Source organism: Bos taurus, chromosome 24, assembly GCF_002263795.3.
Source record: "Bos taurus isolate L1 Dominette 01449 registration number 42190680 breed Hereford chromosome 24, ARS-UCD2.0, whole genome shotgun sequence".
Taxonomy (NCBI): Eukaryota; Metazoa; Chordata; class Mammalia; order Artiodactyla; family Bovidae; genus Bos; species Bos taurus.
In genome coordinates, this window is record NC_037351.1 from 37,317,167 (window position 1) to 37,335,308 (window position 18,142).

General features: G+C 41.2%; 1 protein-coding gene across 3 annotated transcripts in view; it reads right to left on the reverse strand.

Annotated features, from left to right (window-relative positions):
* MYOM1 (myomesin 1) overlaps nucleotides 1-18,142 on the reverse strand; it is a 123,163-nt gene that overhangs the window by 61,383 nt on the left and 43,638 nt on the right. For all 3 annotated transcript variants that reach the window (XM_005224247.5, XM_005224246.5, NM_001191466.2), the window contains 4 exon segments: nucleotides 11,817-11,958; nucleotides 8,639-8,838; nucleotides 6,782-6,838; nucleotides 4,531-4,655 (listed from right to left, as the gene is read on the reverse strand). In XM_005224247.5, coding sequence (XP_005224304.2) covers nucleotides 4,531-4,655; nucleotides 6,782-6,838; nucleotides 8,639-8,838; nucleotides 11,817-11,958 — 524 coding nt within the window.

Genomic DNA, 18,142 nt, shown 5'->3' on the forward strand with positions numbered 1-18,142 from the left:
TATGTAATTAAGTTTAATATGCTATGTTAGATACTTACATTTCCATTATATTATTATGACCTGAGTTATTTTAATTGTGTTTTATATAATGACTCATAACAACATGCAGGTCTGTGCTCATATATCACCTTCTTGATCATTGCCACCCCATCATTGACCTGCAAAGGTTATTTGCTCCTTCCCCATCTCTCTCTATCCCTTACTTCCCCTGCTTTATTTTTCACCCAGAAACTTATCAACACTTGAAATTAAACTATTTATTTGTCATCTCCATTGTTGGAATGTAAATTCCAATGAAATGAGCTCAGGAAGATATCTTGTTCACTGCTATACCCCAGAGCCTGGAACTGTCATCTGGCACATAGTAGATAATCAATGATTTTTTTTCTGAATGAATTAATTTTTCTGAATTCTGAATGTATGAAGTCAATGAAAGATAAAGAATTTTTTTTCTTTTTTAGAATATGGGCAAAGCAGGAGTGACTTTGCTACAGAACGTCTGAACGGTTTCAAGAGATTTTTCCAGAAATCTAAACCTGTGATAGACTGACCAGCTGTCAAGGATGATAACTTTAGGGGACAATAAGTTTTTTAGTACATCACTCAGCATAACCCTCATTTAGCTGAAATGAGAGGCAATGTAGTATGATGAAAAGGACCCAGAGGCATTGATTCAGGTCCTTGCTTTGGTAACAGCGAACTATGTGGTCCTGGGAAAGTCACGAGTGTCAACATCTGTAAAACAGGCAAATTTGGTGAGGTAACCACTGACATCCCTTGCAGTGCCTTTTATGATAACGTGTCTGTTGTATGTGGGAGGGCAGAGAGAATAAATTCCCCTTTAAGTCACTCTGCTACCCACTGAGGAATAGAATCCTCCCAGACTTTTATAGTTTAGTTTATGACTTTGATTTATTTTTGGCATATATTATGTGATTATTGAAGTTTAAGATTTTTTCTTTAATGTGGACCATTTTTAAAGCCCTTATTGAATTTGTTACAACATTGCTTCTGTTTTATGTTTTGGTTTTCTGGCTGTGAGGCATGTGAGATCTTAGCCCCCCAACCAGGGATTGAACCCACACACCCTGCATTGGAAGGTGAAATCTCAATCGCTGGACCACCAGGGAAGTCCTTATTATCCAAGCTTTTGAGAGAAGACTTAGGTGAGGGAAGGTTGAAAGGCAGCAGTATGTAAAACTTGGATATATGGACCTGAGCCAGACTGCTTAGGTTCAAATCCTAGCTCTGTCCCTTACTAGTTGTGTGATCTGGGGAAAATTATATATCCCATCTATGCCTGTTTCCTCATCTACAAAGCAGATGTAATAAAAATAAAAGTATTTCCTTCATAGGGTTCCTGTAACAATGAAGTGAGTTAACATATGTAGAGCTTAAAACAGTGCCTGCATGTGTGCACTCAGCTGCTCAGTTGTGTCTGACTCTTTGCAACCCAATGGACTACAGCCCACCAGGGCTCCTCTGTCCATGGGATTTCCCAGGCAAGAATACTGGAGTGGGCTGCCATTTCCTCCTCCGGGGATCCTCCCGACCCAAGGATTGAACCAGTGTCTCCTGTGTCTCCTGCACTGACAGGCACATTCTTTTACCACTGACACATTTGGAAAACAGTGCCTGGTCCTTGGTAAACATCAGTTGTTTTCATTCCTTTGGTAGAAACAGAGCTACCAAGTCATACAATTCATGTCTCTGACTTGACCAGACTTCTGAAAGGGGAAATGAGAGAAAGCGCTGAAAACATAAGACATCTGAGAAAACTTTGGAGGCTGAAAAGAACATAGTAGGACGGAGGGGTTGAGAGCAACGGAACTTGATTTATCTAATTCCCCTCAATATCAACCATTTCAGGGCTCACAGACATGGCGTAACTGCTCGTAAGCCCATCACCATGACAGGCAAGTTCATGCTTGATGTGCGTGCAAATCCCAGGTAAAAGGTTCCTTGAAGAAGAGCAAGCACAGGGATAACCAGAGAGGCAGCACTGCTGCGGGCTTGAACATCCTGCGGATGGAAACTTGTCATGGGAAGAGAGCATGGGAACATTTCCCTTGTGAAAAGGCAACGGTTTAGAAGTGGTTCATCAGAAATAATTTGAGGACTTCCCTGGTGGTCCTTATTCTTGCCTGAAAAATCCCATGGACAGAGGAGCCTGGTGGGCTACAGTCCAAAGGGTCACAAAGAGTCAGACACAACTGGGAGACTAAGCACGGGTGGTCCGGTGGTTAAAAATCCGCCTGCCAATGCAGGAGACATGGGTTGATCACTGGTCCCGGAAGATCCCACGTGCCACAGGGCAACTAAGCTGGTACGCCACAACTGCTGAAGCCTGTGTGCCCTGGAGTCCGTGCTCCACACAAGAGAAGCCGCTGCAATGAGAAGCCCACACACCACAGCTAGAGAGTAGCCCCTACTCTCTGCAACTAGCAAAAGCCCGGGCCCAGCAAAAAAGACCCAAATAAATAAATTTTTTTTTTAAAAAATGAGAGTTTGAGACTCGGCTCTGGACCACAGTCTGGCACTCATCTGGACGGCTTTTCTGTAAACGTGCCCCTGGTCTCTGCAGGTGTGCTGCTCCTCTGGCACATCCCGGACCTTATAAGTTGGCAGGGCCTGTGCAGACCTCTTTATCCATGCTGTACTCACAAATGTCCCTTCTGGCTCACTGGTGGAAGAACACTCAGAATTTTAATCAGATGCAGGTATTTGGGTCTGGAGAAGCTACAGACTTTCATGGAGAAATTTGAGTTTATGTGACCAGAGGAGATGCTCAACAGAAGCCAAAGTTGACTCATCTCAAAGAAAGACCTCAGTAGTAGGCTGTTACTGTGTCATTATTATAAGAAAGATGGTAATTACTGCCACAGAGCTTATTCAGAACTATCTTTGTGTGGAGCATTTCAAAATGATTCACTGGAGGAGTGCATATTAAATACACCAGGAAGTGAATGTTTATCACTCTTGTCTTGCCCTCTATTAAAAAAAAAAAAGAAAGAAAAACAATATTTAATCAAGAATTATACTCAAGTTATATTTCATTTGATATATTTCAAATATATATATTTCAAGATATATTTTATAATATCTAGAAAATATAAAAATTGATAAAACATAAAATTTAAGCATTATTTTGGTAAAACCAGACTTTCTTTAAAGATGTCTATATTTGCATGTTGAAGAAACAACCCACTTATTTTTATTCACCTCTAGGGATAGGAAGGAAGTGAGGCATGCTCCCCAAAGCCATAAGCCAAATGTTCTCATGAATAAAATCTATTAATAAAGGGAAACCACAGACCCTGTGTTTTTTGCTCCAATATAATTTTCTCAAGAGCTGCTGGTTAGAAATAATTAAAGGGCCAGAAAGATGGATATAGATTTTATGTTGTTACCTAACTTATAGGTATTTGCCTATACCTGTAGTCCTTTGATGGACTTTCTGGTGGCTTAGTGGTAAAAAGACTCTGCCTGCTAATGCAGCATATGTGAGTTCGATTCCTGGGTCAAGAAGATCCCCTGGAGAAGGAAATGGCAACCCACTCCAATAATTTTGCCTGAGAAATCTCATGGACAGAGGAGTCTGGAAGGCTACAATCCACGGGGTCTAAAAGAGTCAGACACAAGTGAGCAACTAACCAACAACAGCAGAGCAAGGGAGATGGAAAAAGTGGCGAGAAAGCACTGCAACGCAGTGTTGCAGAGGGGATCTACAGTTCCAGGAAGGTTTCTCTTCTTAGAGGAGCTAAGAGTTGGGGTCTGTGGACCTCTTAGGAGTCCATGGGTGACCCTTCAGTTCAGTTCAGTTCAGTTGCTCAGTCATGTCTGACTCTTTGTGACCCCATGAATTGCAGCACGCCAGGCCTCCCTGTCCATCACCAACTCCCGGAGTTCACTCAAACTCACATCCATCGAGTCAGTGATGCCATCCAGCCATCTCATCCTCTGTCATCCCCTTCTCCTCCTGCCCCCAATCCCTCCCAGCATCAGAGTCTTTTCCAATGAGTCAACTCTTCGCATGAGGTGGCTAAAGTATTGGAGTTTCCGCTTTAGCATCATTCCTTCCAAAGAACACCCAGGGCTGATCTCCTTTAGAATGGACTGGTTGGATCTCCTTGCAGTCCAAGGAACTCTCAAGAGTCTTCTCCAACACCACACTTCAAAAGCATCAATTCTTCAGCACTCAGCTTTCTTCACAGTCCAACTCTCACATCCATACATGACCACTGGAAAAACCATAGCCTTGACTAGAGGGACCTTTGTTGGCAAAGTAATGTCTCTGCTTTTCAATATGCTATCTAGGTTGGTCATAACTTTCCTTCCAAGGAACCCTTAGGGATCCATAAACCCCCTGAACTTTCAGGCAAAATTCTGAGAAACACATTTTTCTGTGGAAACAAGTAACAGTTTATAAGGGTTTTTAAAGTTCAAGACACAACAGAAACTTAATCTCTACTTCTTTAAAGAAATGTTGAAGAAGTGCCAGAGGTAATGATGCTGCTCCCAGAGTCTCACCTTTTCTACAAAGTACAGGATGCCTTCATGGCCACGCTGGCGGGGGGGCTTCCAGCTCAGCACCACATAGCTCTGTGTGGCCTCAATGACGGAGAGGTCGGTGGGGGGTCCGGGAACAACACCCTCTGAAAAACAACAGGGAAGCTTGAGGGGCACGCACTCGGGAAAATGGAATTGTATTGTAAGACTTATACTCATATGAAGTAGTGTAACATTACTTGAAAATAGTGTGTGATCAGATCTGATCAGATGTAAATTATACTGAAAAAATTCCAAGATATTATTAAATCAAAACAAATAATTACAGCTAATAAGATAATATAGATAAAATGAAATAAAAATATTCAAATCCAAAAAAAAAAAGAGGAAAAAGGAACAAATAGATGGAATGCATAAAAAACAAATAGCAAGATGTTAGATTTAAATCCAATCATATCAATAATCACAATGATATGTAAATTGTTCAAATATCCCAATTAAAAGGTGAAGATTACTAGTTTGCCTTAAAGAAGCAGACCCAAGGATACGATGCCTACAAGAAATGTGATTTAAATACAAAGACACAAAGGAAAAGGATAGATATCATATGTCATGCTAACGTATCAAAAGAAAGCTGAAATGGTCATGTTCATATCAGATAAAGCATATTTCCAAGCAAAAATGCGTTACCATGGATAAAAGGAGTGATTTTCTGATAATAAAGTGGTCAGTGCATAAAAGGATATAATAATAAAAATGCTTATGAACCTAGTAGCAGAGTTTCAAAATATATGAAACAAAACCTGATAAAACTACAAGAAGCATATAAATCCATCATTTAGTTGGAGAGAGTAAGTAGATAGAAACAAATGAAAAATAAAAGACTCAATAGAAATCCTAGCAGACTTTTTTTAGAAATTGATAATCCAATTTTAAATTCTACATGGAAATGCAAAGACTTAGAGTAGTCAAAACAACTTTGGGGAAAAAATGATTAGAGGTCTTATACTATGTGATTGCAAAACTATGAAGCTAAAACAAAAGAAAGAAAAACAAGAAGCTTATCAAAGCTACAGTTCAAGACAGTGTGGTACTGGTATAAAGAAAATAAAATTAACAAATAAAGATTCAAAAACAGATCCACAAATATGCAATCAATTGACTTGGACAATAGTGCTAAGGCAATTCAATGGGAAAAGGATAATCTTTTCCACAGATGTTGCTGAAATAATTGGATCACCATATGCAAAATAATAACACTTAGACCCTTAATCCACACAATATAGAAATAATTAATTTGAAATGTATCATAAATTGAAAGATAACAGTGTAAGAGCTGATGCTGTGACATTTCCAGAAAAAAAGAGAATATCTGAGTGAACTTGGATCCGGCAAAGATGTCAAATAGGATGCAAAAATGGCAAATACATACATGAAAAGATGCTCAGCATTACTCTGGAAATGTAAATTAAGACCACTATGCACCTACTATGAAATGCCACTGTGACATAAAACACCAATATATGCTGACTAGAATGGCTGTAGGTAAAAAGACTGACCATACCAAGTACCGGGACAGCGAGGAGCCGCTGGAACTCCCAACTACTGCTGATGGGAATGTAAAACGTACAATCATTTCGGAAAAGCGTTGGCAATTTCTTTAAAAATCAAACAGGTATTTGTCAGATGACCTGTGCATTCAGCCTCTAGGTATTTATCCAAGAGAAACGAAAGGGTATATCCACAAAAACACTTACCAGAGAGGTTCATAGAGGCTTTCAAGTGTGAAGGTATAAATAAATTGGAATGAACTGATATATATGTCAACATGGATAAATATAATTAGGCTGAGTGAAGGCAATCAGGCAAAAATTAGTAGGATTCCATTTACGTAAAATTATGAACAACATAAACAACGGTGACAGGAAGCAGATTAGTGACAGCCTGGAGACGAGGAAGGAGCATGAGGAAACTTAAGGGGTGGTGGATATGTTCATTATTTTGATCACATCGGTGATTTCACAGGTATTCACACATGTAAAATTTATCACATTGTACGTTTTACAGACATGCAGTTTGGTCCATGTCATTGTACCTTAATAAATCTTAAAAAAAAAAAGTGATTCTCTAACAATATGTTACTTCATGATCTCCAAATACTTCAGTATGTTTTTTCCAAAACATCTTAAATAACATACACCATACCTTCCACAATAGTTAAACCGCATGGCAGAACATTGGCAGTACTATCAGGGGAAAACGTAGCTTTTACCTGTTGGTTCTTCCTCAGTGACAATGATCTGTCCAGTCCAGGGTGCTGAGGGCCGGCCTAACAGACATAAGTGTGAAAAATCAGAAACATTCACACAGTTCAACTGCACTGAGAAACTGATAAACGGTCCAGATTCATCACAAATGGGTTTGTTACTAGCTTACATATGTACCTTCCTAATGAGTCTTACCAAGCGTGTGCATAGTATTTGGGGGCAAGGGGCAGAGCCCTGGGCATCAAACAACTCACAATTTGCAAGAGCCCAGAACTTGCCGGGACGGAGTCCATGTTTCTGGAATTGTACTCACACAAGCAAGGGGAACAGCCTGTGTCCATATACTCTTCAATGTGTATCTCCTGAACCACGTAGGCTCTCTCACCCTACTTAAGAGATAGCATATACCTGGGAGAAACCTCTCGAGAACAATGCAAGCCTGGCTGTTTTGTATCTGTCATAATGAAGATCAAAGTGATGGCGGGCGTTGTTGATCATGCAGTGAAACTCAACCAAAGGTATCTCTTTCCATTACTTTTAAAACTGTTACTTACAAAGGGAAGCATTTTTGATCCCAAGTAAAGGAAATGAGTGACTCAGGCAGTATAGAGTCACAGAGGAAATTCATTTCTGTGATTGTAGAAAGACATCAGAGAGAATGGTTCAACTCTTGCTTTAAATGAGGTATTTTCCACCAGAGTGTGTACAAAAACAGGAAGGTGAAATGCAAGATAACTTACTTTCAATTCCGGCAAATCTTATTTTCATTGAAATTTATAAAGGAGGAGTAAATGAAAATATGAGATGGAATTAAGAAAGATGAAGGGAAGCTGGATGAAAAGTGAAAAAGCAGGTGAAAAGTGACTGGAGAGCAGTTGAGGAGCCTGACCAGAGAGTCTCCAGAGAGAAGGTGGCATCATTTTATTAGATTTTTTACTGATGCCACTGCATGTACTTAAGGTCAAGAAAAGCTATAAATGTGGTAAATGGCACAGACCAGTAGTCCTCAACTAGGGTGATTTTATGCCCCCAGGGACATTAGGTAACATCTGGAGATAATTTTGATTGACACGATGGGGGTGAGGTGGTGAGGGTGCAGATTCTACAGGCGTCTAGTGGGTAGAGGCCAACGATGCTGCTAAACATCTCACAATGCACAGAACAGCCCCCACAACAAAGAGATAACTGGCCTAAATGTCACTAGAGCCAAGGTTGAGAAATCTGGCATAGACTGAAGTATGAAGGTCCAAAAATTCTTCACTGTCATTTTATGGTCCCTATTGTTAAGGATGCTATATTGGTTCCCATGAAACAAAAGCAGACCATAATTTACATACCACTATTTTGACGTCGAGACTTGGAGGCTAACTATATGAAGAGATTATTTTTGACTGCCTAATATGGCAACTCGAGTACAGATTAGATATAATGTTGTAAATGTGATTTTCCTTTGATAGCAGAAGCTCACAGTGTTGCGATATTAATGCTATAAGGGATAAATTCAGCGTTAAGAAAATTACCTTACAATTTTAAGAAACTAAACCAGAAAGAAAAGTATATTTGAAGTGTTCTAATAAAATGAATAAAAATGCTCTTCAAGCTCCAGGTTTTCATATTTTCATTTCAAACACAATGCCTGGAACTCAGCTAAATAAGGCAAAGACTCTAAATAAAATAAACCCTTAGTGAATAGATAAATTAAAAAACAAAAAGTTTTTGTTTTCTTCCCCCTAGCATTTTTCTGATCAGTAAAGGATTTCTTATTCTCTTCTCCCTCTGGTGGACGGGGGAAGAATAACCTTGCAATGGCATCTACTGCAAACATTTTTAAAAGGTCATTCTGAAAAATGAGAAACACTTACTCTTCAGTCTAGCTTTCTCAGCTGGATCCAGAGCCGCCACGGGTTCGGAGACTCGAGAGGGCAGGCCTATCCCAACTTTGTTCACAGCTCGAACTCGGAATATGTAAGAACGGCCTTCGATCAACCCAGTGACTGGGAAACGAGCAAATTTCACAGGAATGTCATTGCACTGAGACCAAGTGTCTGTGCCCACCTCACATCTAAGGGAGAGAGAGAGTGATAGACAGGAATATGAGAGGAAGGGTGGCTAAGTAGACGGCTTCAGGGCTGCAAACCACCCCCAGTGCTTCAGGGCTTCACTCTGTAAAACATCCACCTGGAGCAGCCTGCAGCAGATACATAACTGCAGGCACTCAGCTCCACTCAATTGCAACAAATCTACTCTAACAGGAAAGAAACCTCAGAGCTTTCATTAAGACATGTACATCCTTCCATCTCACTAAAAGCAAGCAGCTGAGGGGTCTCCTGTGCTAAGCAGAGGAGCTTTGGGGAGGGAAAAAAAGAAGCAGGCGGGTATGCACAGTTTTTACATAGCAGAAGGGGGAGGACCCCTCAAACATCCCCCCAGATAAGGTCTTCAGTTCTACCACTAGTGACTTATTTCTTTATCGTTCTTAGGCATTGTCTTTTAAAAATGAAACTACGGTTGAGAAAGTTAACACCCAACAAGACACCTCTCTGTACTATAGTCTGGAAAGAGCTCACCGGTGGTCACTACACTCGGTGTGGGTGGAACAGCGAGATGGGCACTGTATTTTTTTTCTTATCAGATGAGACTGATGAGATGCAGGGAAATCCTTGGGCCTGGCAAGGGAAGGCTAAGTCCCTGGAACTTCTGATTTCTTACTGGGGGCCTTTACAGCAGCCAATGGCTGAGGAGAGAAGGGTTACATCCCAGGAGAAAAAGCTGACAGTCCATATCATGCTTTCAGCCTGATCAATAGTCTGAGGGGCCCAATGTATGACCTCAGAATGCAGCAGTAAGTAACTCACTATTTTTTATGAGCAGAGCACCGCACTTTGAATTTTTATCACTTCCCCAACTCGGCTCTCTGTCTAAAGGGTATAATTTCCCAAAGGATTCTCAAGGGGGAAGAGGGTGCCAATGGCAGTGCAAAGGCAGTTGGAGTGGGGGCGGGGGTATGTTATTTTCACTTCCTTACCATCACCCTTCCATTCTTTGAGATAAATGGACATTTTCTTCAATCTTATGTGAAATGATATCAAATAAGGCTTCAGTCTATGCCTTCCACTCCCTCCCCCTGAATTTTCCTTTGTAGGAATTCTGGAGCTGCTGTGAACTGGCCAAGGGGGAGAGCTAGAAGGCTTGGACAAGCAACAGACCTCCCCTGCCTCCAGGAATTCTGCCAGGAAGCTCCCTCTTCCCCTGAGCAGATACTGTCTGGGTGACCAGTGGTCCTGGAACTCACTTCCAAACTCTCATGTGGGCAGAAAGGAAGGTGGGGAGCAGCTGCTCTGGAGACTTCCACAGCAAGAACACAAACTTAGCATTTTGCCACTAGGACTCAGCGATGGTCAGCTACTTGCTTCCTGTCTGTAATAACGGCACCTACCTCTCCAAGAGTGGCCATGGGTTAATGGGGCATGCACGTGAAGTGTTCAGAACAGTGCCATGCACACAGCAAATGCTTAATAAATATTCACCACATTATGGTTATTTTCATTATGACTAAAGCAAGAGGAAAACAAGATGTACTGATTGTCCCTGGTCTTTCAATGATCAAAGTCTGAAAATTCTTTGTAAATCTACCAAAGACAATAATGCAAAAACTGTAAGGATGAAAAAGAACCTACCTAAAATTTCACAAGTCATCATTACTCAATGATGAAATAATGTGGAAGCATTTTAGTGTAGGTTAAATAGTGTATAACTTATTATAAACATTTCTCTGGTTGGTTCTGAGCCTGGTAGGCATATACTTACTTATTTCTAGAAATATCAAGTTTAATCCAGCTTGGTACAAACCTGTTATACTACAGTGGCACAGGTTATCTGTTCCTAGTGGTTTTTACAGTCAGATTTTATTACTCAAAAATGGAAGAGAACTGGAGCAACTATTTGAAAAGAAACTAAGTCAGACAATAATGGTTTTAGGTCAATAATCTAAATTTGTTGTCTACATTGGCCAAGTTCACTGTCTAATTCATATGTGGTGGTTTAGTCACTAAGTCGTGTCTGCCTCTTTGTGACCCCATGGACTGTAACCTGCCAAGCTCCTCTGTCTATGAGATTCTCCAGGCAAGAATACTGGAGTGGGTTGCCATTTCCTTCTCCAAATTCATGTGTAAGGCCCATTTACTATAATATAAAGCCTCTAAATTTTGGAGAATGTAAACAGCAACAATTTGTAGATAAAACAGTTTAGTACTATAGATATTTATTTCTTTGTCCAGCTTGATTCTTCTGATGTAAATAAAATTTTGTTAGTGTCCCTAGAGTATTATTATTTAATATTCTTAAATTACTGACATACTAGGAACATGGACATTATATGTGTTAAACTCCAGCTATTTCATTTCTGAAGTAGCCTCTATCAGGTGTACAGATTCATAATATTCTTGTCAAATTGACGACTTGGGCTGGTAGCAGAATTGAAGAATTATCTTTGAAGTTGAGGTAAGCAGATAGTTAAGTATATATTCATACCAATCTGTTTGGAGACAGAGACAGAGAGAAAAAGAGGGAGACATGACTGGTAAAGAAAACACTTCACCAAGAAATGCTGGGAGAGGGATTTCCAGGTTGTGCAGTGGTAAAGAGTCTGCCTGCCATTGCAGGGGACGTGGATTCAATCCCTGATCTGGGAAGATTCCACATGCTATGGAGCAACTAAGCCCATGCGCCCCAACTATTAAGCCTGTGCTCTGGAGCCTGGGAACTGGAACCACTGAAGCCTGCATGCCCTAGAGCCTGTGCTCCACAAGAGAAGCCACAGCAATGAGAAGCCTACACACCTCAGCTAGAGAGTAGCCCCTGCTTGCCACAACTAGAGAAAAGCCCACGTGCAACGAAGACCTGGCGCGATCAAAAAATAAGTAAATAAAATAAAAATTAAAATCAGTATATTAAAAAAAGAGAGCGAAAGAAATGGTGGGAGAAACCAAGCAGGCATCTCTATAACCAATCACTCTAACTGAAGTCATACTAGGTACTAACTTATCAATAAAATATCCCAGAATTGGACTCCCTCCATCCACAGCCGGCTGCTTCCAGGTGATGATGATGTAATCCTTGTTGGCATCCAAGCACACCACGTCCAGGGGAGAGGCTGGGGCTCCTTCAATCTCTGCATCGGCATCTGGGGGAATACAGAAGGACCCCGTGAACCCTCTCAGATGCATTGTGTTAGCCCCAGAAACCAAGGTCAGGCCTTTCTTACCACATGGCTGCAGTGGCTACATCGCTGGCCAAGTAGTTGTTTATTATTGTTGTTGCTGTTCAGTTGCTAAGTTGTGTCCAAATCTTTTGCAACCCCACACCCCACAGACTATAGCCCACCAGGATTTTCTGTCCATGGGATTCCCCAGGCAAGAATACTGGAGTAGGTTGCCATTTCCTCCTTCCTGACCCAGGAATGGAACCCACGTCTCCTGCTTGGCAGGCAGATTTTCTACCACTGAGCCACCAGGGAACTCCATTTGGCCCCAGTAGAGCAATCATCAATTTTGTAATTTGCTTAACAAAATAACAATGTGTGTTTTTCACCCTCAGTACAAGGAACATTATGTCAGAAAGGGCTCTGAAAAGGACCCATGACCTTGGCCTCGTGGCCCTTGCCTGCCCAAAATATTCTAAAAGAAAATAACTATGGAGACGTCAGAGACTGCTCTCAGAAAAGTCTAATGTAAATTATGCCAGGATGTCTGTTCTTAATTATTGTGCAGCGTTACTCAGAAACTATAAATGGCTCCAAGGGGGAGCAAATAGCCCCTTCTGTCACCTTCTGGATCCACAAGAGAAGAAGAACCAAGAAGTTTTGCCCATCCCTATGCTGGGACTACCATTTTGGAAGAGAAACAAAAACATTCATTTAAATTAAATGTTTGTTCCCAAACTGAAGATACTTGCGAAAGGAACTCTGATGCAATACCCACATCTGAGCTTAGTTTATCTGAGTTTAGCAAAAGTCCAGGACTATACAAGAAACAAGAGTTCAGTGACTGCCCATGAAACAGGATCTGCTGACTGTGGGTCCCCTCAGCAGTGTGTGCACAGATAAATTAGTGACTTGGGGGTGTTTTTAGGTGGAAAGGAAGGGGAATGAAAATAACCATTTAATAGTCTTTTAAGTGAGAACAATTAAGATAGGGGGCAGAATCCCCTGGGGGAGGAGATCCACAGTTGCCAATTCCTGCTGACATCCGGCCAGCACTTTAATAACTGGAATTAGTAGGGGAGGAGGCTGAGACTTGCAGGAGCCACTCACCCAGGGAAAGCACTCCTGTTTTTTGTGGTTTTTTTTTAGCACTCTTGTTGACCAAAGAAGAAACACTCTCTTTTCCAATGAGCTACACTTATGTAACTCTTGTAAGTCACCAAAATATTTGCTAAGAGGGCTGAGATGTTTGTTTGTATGCTTCTGAATCGAATAGGTGTGTGTTATCTGTGAAGGGCTCAAATCATTTTGGTTTTGAACATTCTGTTTCTTGCCCCATGAACTTGTGTGAACTCATGAACCTGCAGGGTAATATGTCCTGTGTAAGTGCTATAGGAGAATCTAACTAAATCATCATGCCTGAAACACAATGCAGAATCCCTGCATGCCACACGATGGCATATGGGCATTTGGGGAGGGCAGGGGAGAAACGTCTTTCCTTCCAGGCTTTCAGAGCACTGGATGCTCCGGAGAAGGTCAGCTGATGGTGAAGGTAGAGCTGAGTTGTGTGCATGCTCAGTTGCTCAGTCATGTCTCTCTGTGGCCCCATGGACTGTATGGAGCCCTCCAGGCTCCTCTGTTCATGGCATTTTTCAGACAAGAATACTGGAGTGGGTTTTCATTTCCTTCTCCAAGGGATCTTCCCAGGGATCAAAACTGCATCTCTTGAGTCTTCTGCCTTGGCAGGTGGATTCTTTACGACTAAGCCACCTGGAAGTCCCGGAGTGGAGCTAGCAGGAGGTAGAAACTCTGACTTTAACAGGCCTAAGATTTGCTCAGCTGCAATGAAGGCAGCTGGCAACCTCTAGCCATGCCCTTTTTTTTTTTTTTTTTTAAAGCAAAAGGCCCGTAGTGTAACAACTGGTAAACTTGGTGCTGATAGGTAAATTCATTGTGTATAACAGAGCCTGGAAGACAGTAAGCATTTAGGGAGCCATTTCTCAGCATTTCTATAAAATTGCTTGGAATGTGCCATTTGTTGTGTGGACTTGAAAATCTTTCAAAACACATATTCTGTATAGCAGCTGCTGGAAGTCAAATCTGAAACTGTTACGTTGCTTCACACTTGTGCTCTCGCCTTCATCAGCTGCTGCAGGGCGCCTGGCCCACGGCACCCGTCTGGTCAATGTCAATTCTCTTCTTAGCCTCTGCCCTTTCTTCTCCCAATGCTCCAAATAGTCAAACTTTTTGTAGCTTTGATTGATTAGGCCAAAGATTAGCCTGTTTCTCTTTTATATTTTGATCTCTGACACAGTCTATTTAATAACTTTTTTCAAAATGTAAGTAATTCTATTGTTTATCTTTATTATAAAAGTAGTGCATGCTTATAAAATATATGATAATAAAAATATATGTTAAAATCCCTCTTAATTCCAAAACTCAGAGATTACTACTCTTAATACATTGGCCTAAACTTTTCGGGATTTTTTCCTATATTTATAAACTCAAAAGTGCTTGTTTTTCATAATCTAAATCAACTACATTTCAATTTTTTAAGTGATTGTTTTTTAAATAAAAGTGGGATTGGACTATATAGTTTCATGTAAACTGTTTTTTAAAATATATTTTCATATTAATTAGTATAAGTATACACCATTAGGGGCTTCCCAGGTGGCACTAGTGGTAAAGAACTCATCTGCCAATGCAGGAGACATGAGAGCCACGGGTTCTATCCCTGAGTTGGAACGATCCCCTGGAGAAGGGTACGGCAACCCACTCCAGTCTTCTCTCCTGGAGAATCCCATGAATAGAAGAGCCTGGAGGGCTCCAGTCCACAGGGTTGCAAAGAGTGGGACATGACTGAAGTGACTTAGCACGCACATATACACCATTAGCTTTCATTGTTGTGCAGTACTTCCATTGTTTTTATGGACTATTTATTACACATTATTTTCAACTCTGATTGGTGGATACCTAGATTCCTTCCAGACTTTCCCTGAAACAAACATTCCTTTCTCAGTTTTGTCCACTAAAATTCTTAGAACTAGAATTGTTGTCGGAGAAGGCAGTGGCAGCCCACTCCAGTACTCTTGCCTGGAAAAATCCCATGGATGGAGGAGCCTGGTGGGCTACAGTCCATGGGGTCGCTAAGAGTCGGACGTGACTGAACGACTTCACTTTCATTTTTCACTTTCATGCATTGGAGAAGGAAATGGCAACCCACTCCAGTGTTCTTGCCTTGAGAATCCCAGGGACAGGGGAGCCTGGTGGGCTGCCGTCTATGGGGTCGCAGAGAGTCGGACACGACTGAAGCGACTTAGCAGCAGCAGCAGCAGAATTGTTGAAAGTGTACACTATTGATATATAGTGACAAAACACCCTGAGAAAAGCTGAACCAATTTACACTTACCAACAACATGTTTATCCATCCATTCCTTCATTCTAATGGATTCTAAAAACCTTGTAAATCTTTTGAATGTGATAGATCAATTTTATTGCTTTATTAGCAAAAACTTTTTCATCCATTTATCTGTCAATTGTAATTCTTTTTTCATTACATTTATATCCCATCCTTCATCACTTTATCATCTTTCTCTGCTCCCCCCACCATGTATGTGTGGAGGGGTGGGGAGAATATATAGAAGTCTCAAAGAATATGTATTAAAATGATAATTTTGGATATCTCTGGGTGGTAGACTTATGATGGCTTTTCTTTTGTCCTTTTTTGCTTATTTACATTATCTATTTTTTCAAAAAGAACATATAGCATCTATGTAATAAAACCCTGGCCCAAAGTGTACATCTCTGAAATGTGTTTCTGCTGATATATGGTGCTTTCTGCACTGATCATTCTGGTTCAGAAGCTATTTCCTAAGCAACAAAATACCAGAGTCTAAAAAAAAAATGCATGGAAATGGCTTCATGTAGCTCAAAGTTTAAAAAAAAAACAAAACATAAAATGTCACTTAAAACACTCTGGCAGTTTCTCAAAAATTAAACACAAATTTAACATATGACCCAGCAATTCCAGTGGTAGCTATCTAACCAAGAGAAATGAAAGCCCAGGTCAATGCATACAAATAGAAATCTTCATAGCAGCGTTATTCAGAGTAGTCAGAGAGCAGAAACAATCCAATTGTCTATCAACTGGTGAATAGACACACAAAATGAAGCATATCTAGTCAGCAATAAAAAGAAGTAAACTACCATCATAAAGAACCTCAAAACATATGCTCAATGAAAAAAAAAGACAAAACTGAAAGATCACATATTCAGAAATATTTAGAAAAGAAAGTCTATAGTGACAGGGAGTAGATTAGTGGCTGCTTGGAGGCTAGTCTGGGAATGAGAGTGGGGAAGGGACACAAGAAATATCTCGGGTGGGGCAGGGTGTGATGGGAATGTTCTAAAGCTGGATTGTAGATAGAGGGCTGGTGGTGCACAGCTCTATAAATATTCCAAAAAGCACTGTCCACTTAGCATGGTTGACTCTTATGGTATGTAATTACATCTCAACAAAGATTTTTTAAAAGAATCCAAACTATAGCATTTAAAATAAACTTACGAGGGAAATCGTCTTCTAAAAGTTGAATTCACAACTCGATTTCTGAGGCTCGTCTTTGCAATTTCATCTTTCCATGAATCTTCTCAATTCTCTCAACATCTGATACATTTTAGAATCTTCCCTTATTTTGTGGAATGAAGACCAGCTTAATGATAAACTTCAATCCTTCCACCTGTCTGCATTTAGTAATGTGAAATTTGGCCTCAACCTGCAAAGGACCATGACCCTGGCATGGCCACTGAGAAATGTTATTGAGAAGACCCTGGACTGTGTCTGAGCTCCCAGGAAAAGAGCACAAAGGGACTCCTCAAGGCATAACTCCGTGCTTTCTAAGTCACCAGAGAGACTCTAGTTCAGGTAAGACAGTTTAGAGCAGAGGCAAAGACCCTGTTTGCTTATTCAGTTCTCATCTGGCCAGGACTATCAAGGTGGTTAAATAAATATACTTGCTGATAACTTCCAATGTGTCCATTTTCACTGCAAATGACCCAGAAGGCTACCCTCTTTTCCCCTTCGCAAGATCTGACTTTTTCCAAAATACCCAGTTTTCAGTTGGTAGAGATATCCATGAATCTTTATCAGTAGCTGATCTGAGGCAGAATCCGATGATCATTTATTATTGCTCAGTACCGCTGTGGTGTAGACTGCTGACCGTCCCTAATGTCCACTCCTCCTGTTGCCTTTTGGTACTGGAACCCTTGATCTTCCACGGGTAACACGCTGTCCAGCTAAAACTTCATCACCCCAGCTCCCCAACACACATGGAGGTGTATTCACCAGGAAGAAGTGCTGTGTGCATCTCTGCATTTCCCTTCCCACAGGCTGGCCTGGGAGCACGGGGCAGCACACAGGGCCAGCCGAGCAGCAACACAGATGGGACCAGAGGCTCTGAACGAGTGCTTTGAGCAGGACCATCTGGACCACCCTTCTACATTGATGGACACAGGACAGAAATAAACCTCTTGTTTTCAAGTTCCATTTCAGCAGCTTAGCCTATTCCCTGACTAAAATCCTGGGTTAGCCACCAGAAGACCTGCATCTTAGTACCACTTCTGTTTCTAAATAACTGTGAAGTTTCTGCATGCATGCTAAATCACTTCAGTCGTGTCTGACTCTTTGCAACCCCATGGACTGTAACCCACCAGGCTCCTCTGTCCATGGGATTCTCCAAACAAGAGTACTGGAGTGGGTTGCCATTCCCTTCTCGACCTGCGATAGAACCTGTGACTGAACCCAGGGATCGAACCTGCATCACTTACTTCTCCTGCATTGGCAGGCAGGTTCTTTACCACTAGTGCCACCCACGAAGCCCGTGAGGCTTTTGGAAATCAATTTACTTTGCTGAGCTTTAGTTTCTGCATCTTAAAATGAAGCGGAATCCTAACATTTTGTGAGCCTTAGACTTCTTTGGAAAATTGGTAAAGCAGAAAGAATAAATGTCCAGGGCTGACCTCCTTCATCCAGCCATGTACCCCAGGAGGAAATATTCCTCTGACTTAACCATCTCAGCACCAGGCACCAGACAACTAGGCACGACCCCTATGGCTTAGGGTCCACTGAAACTGTTCACACTAGCCGATCCTGAATTGTTTATCCCACCCC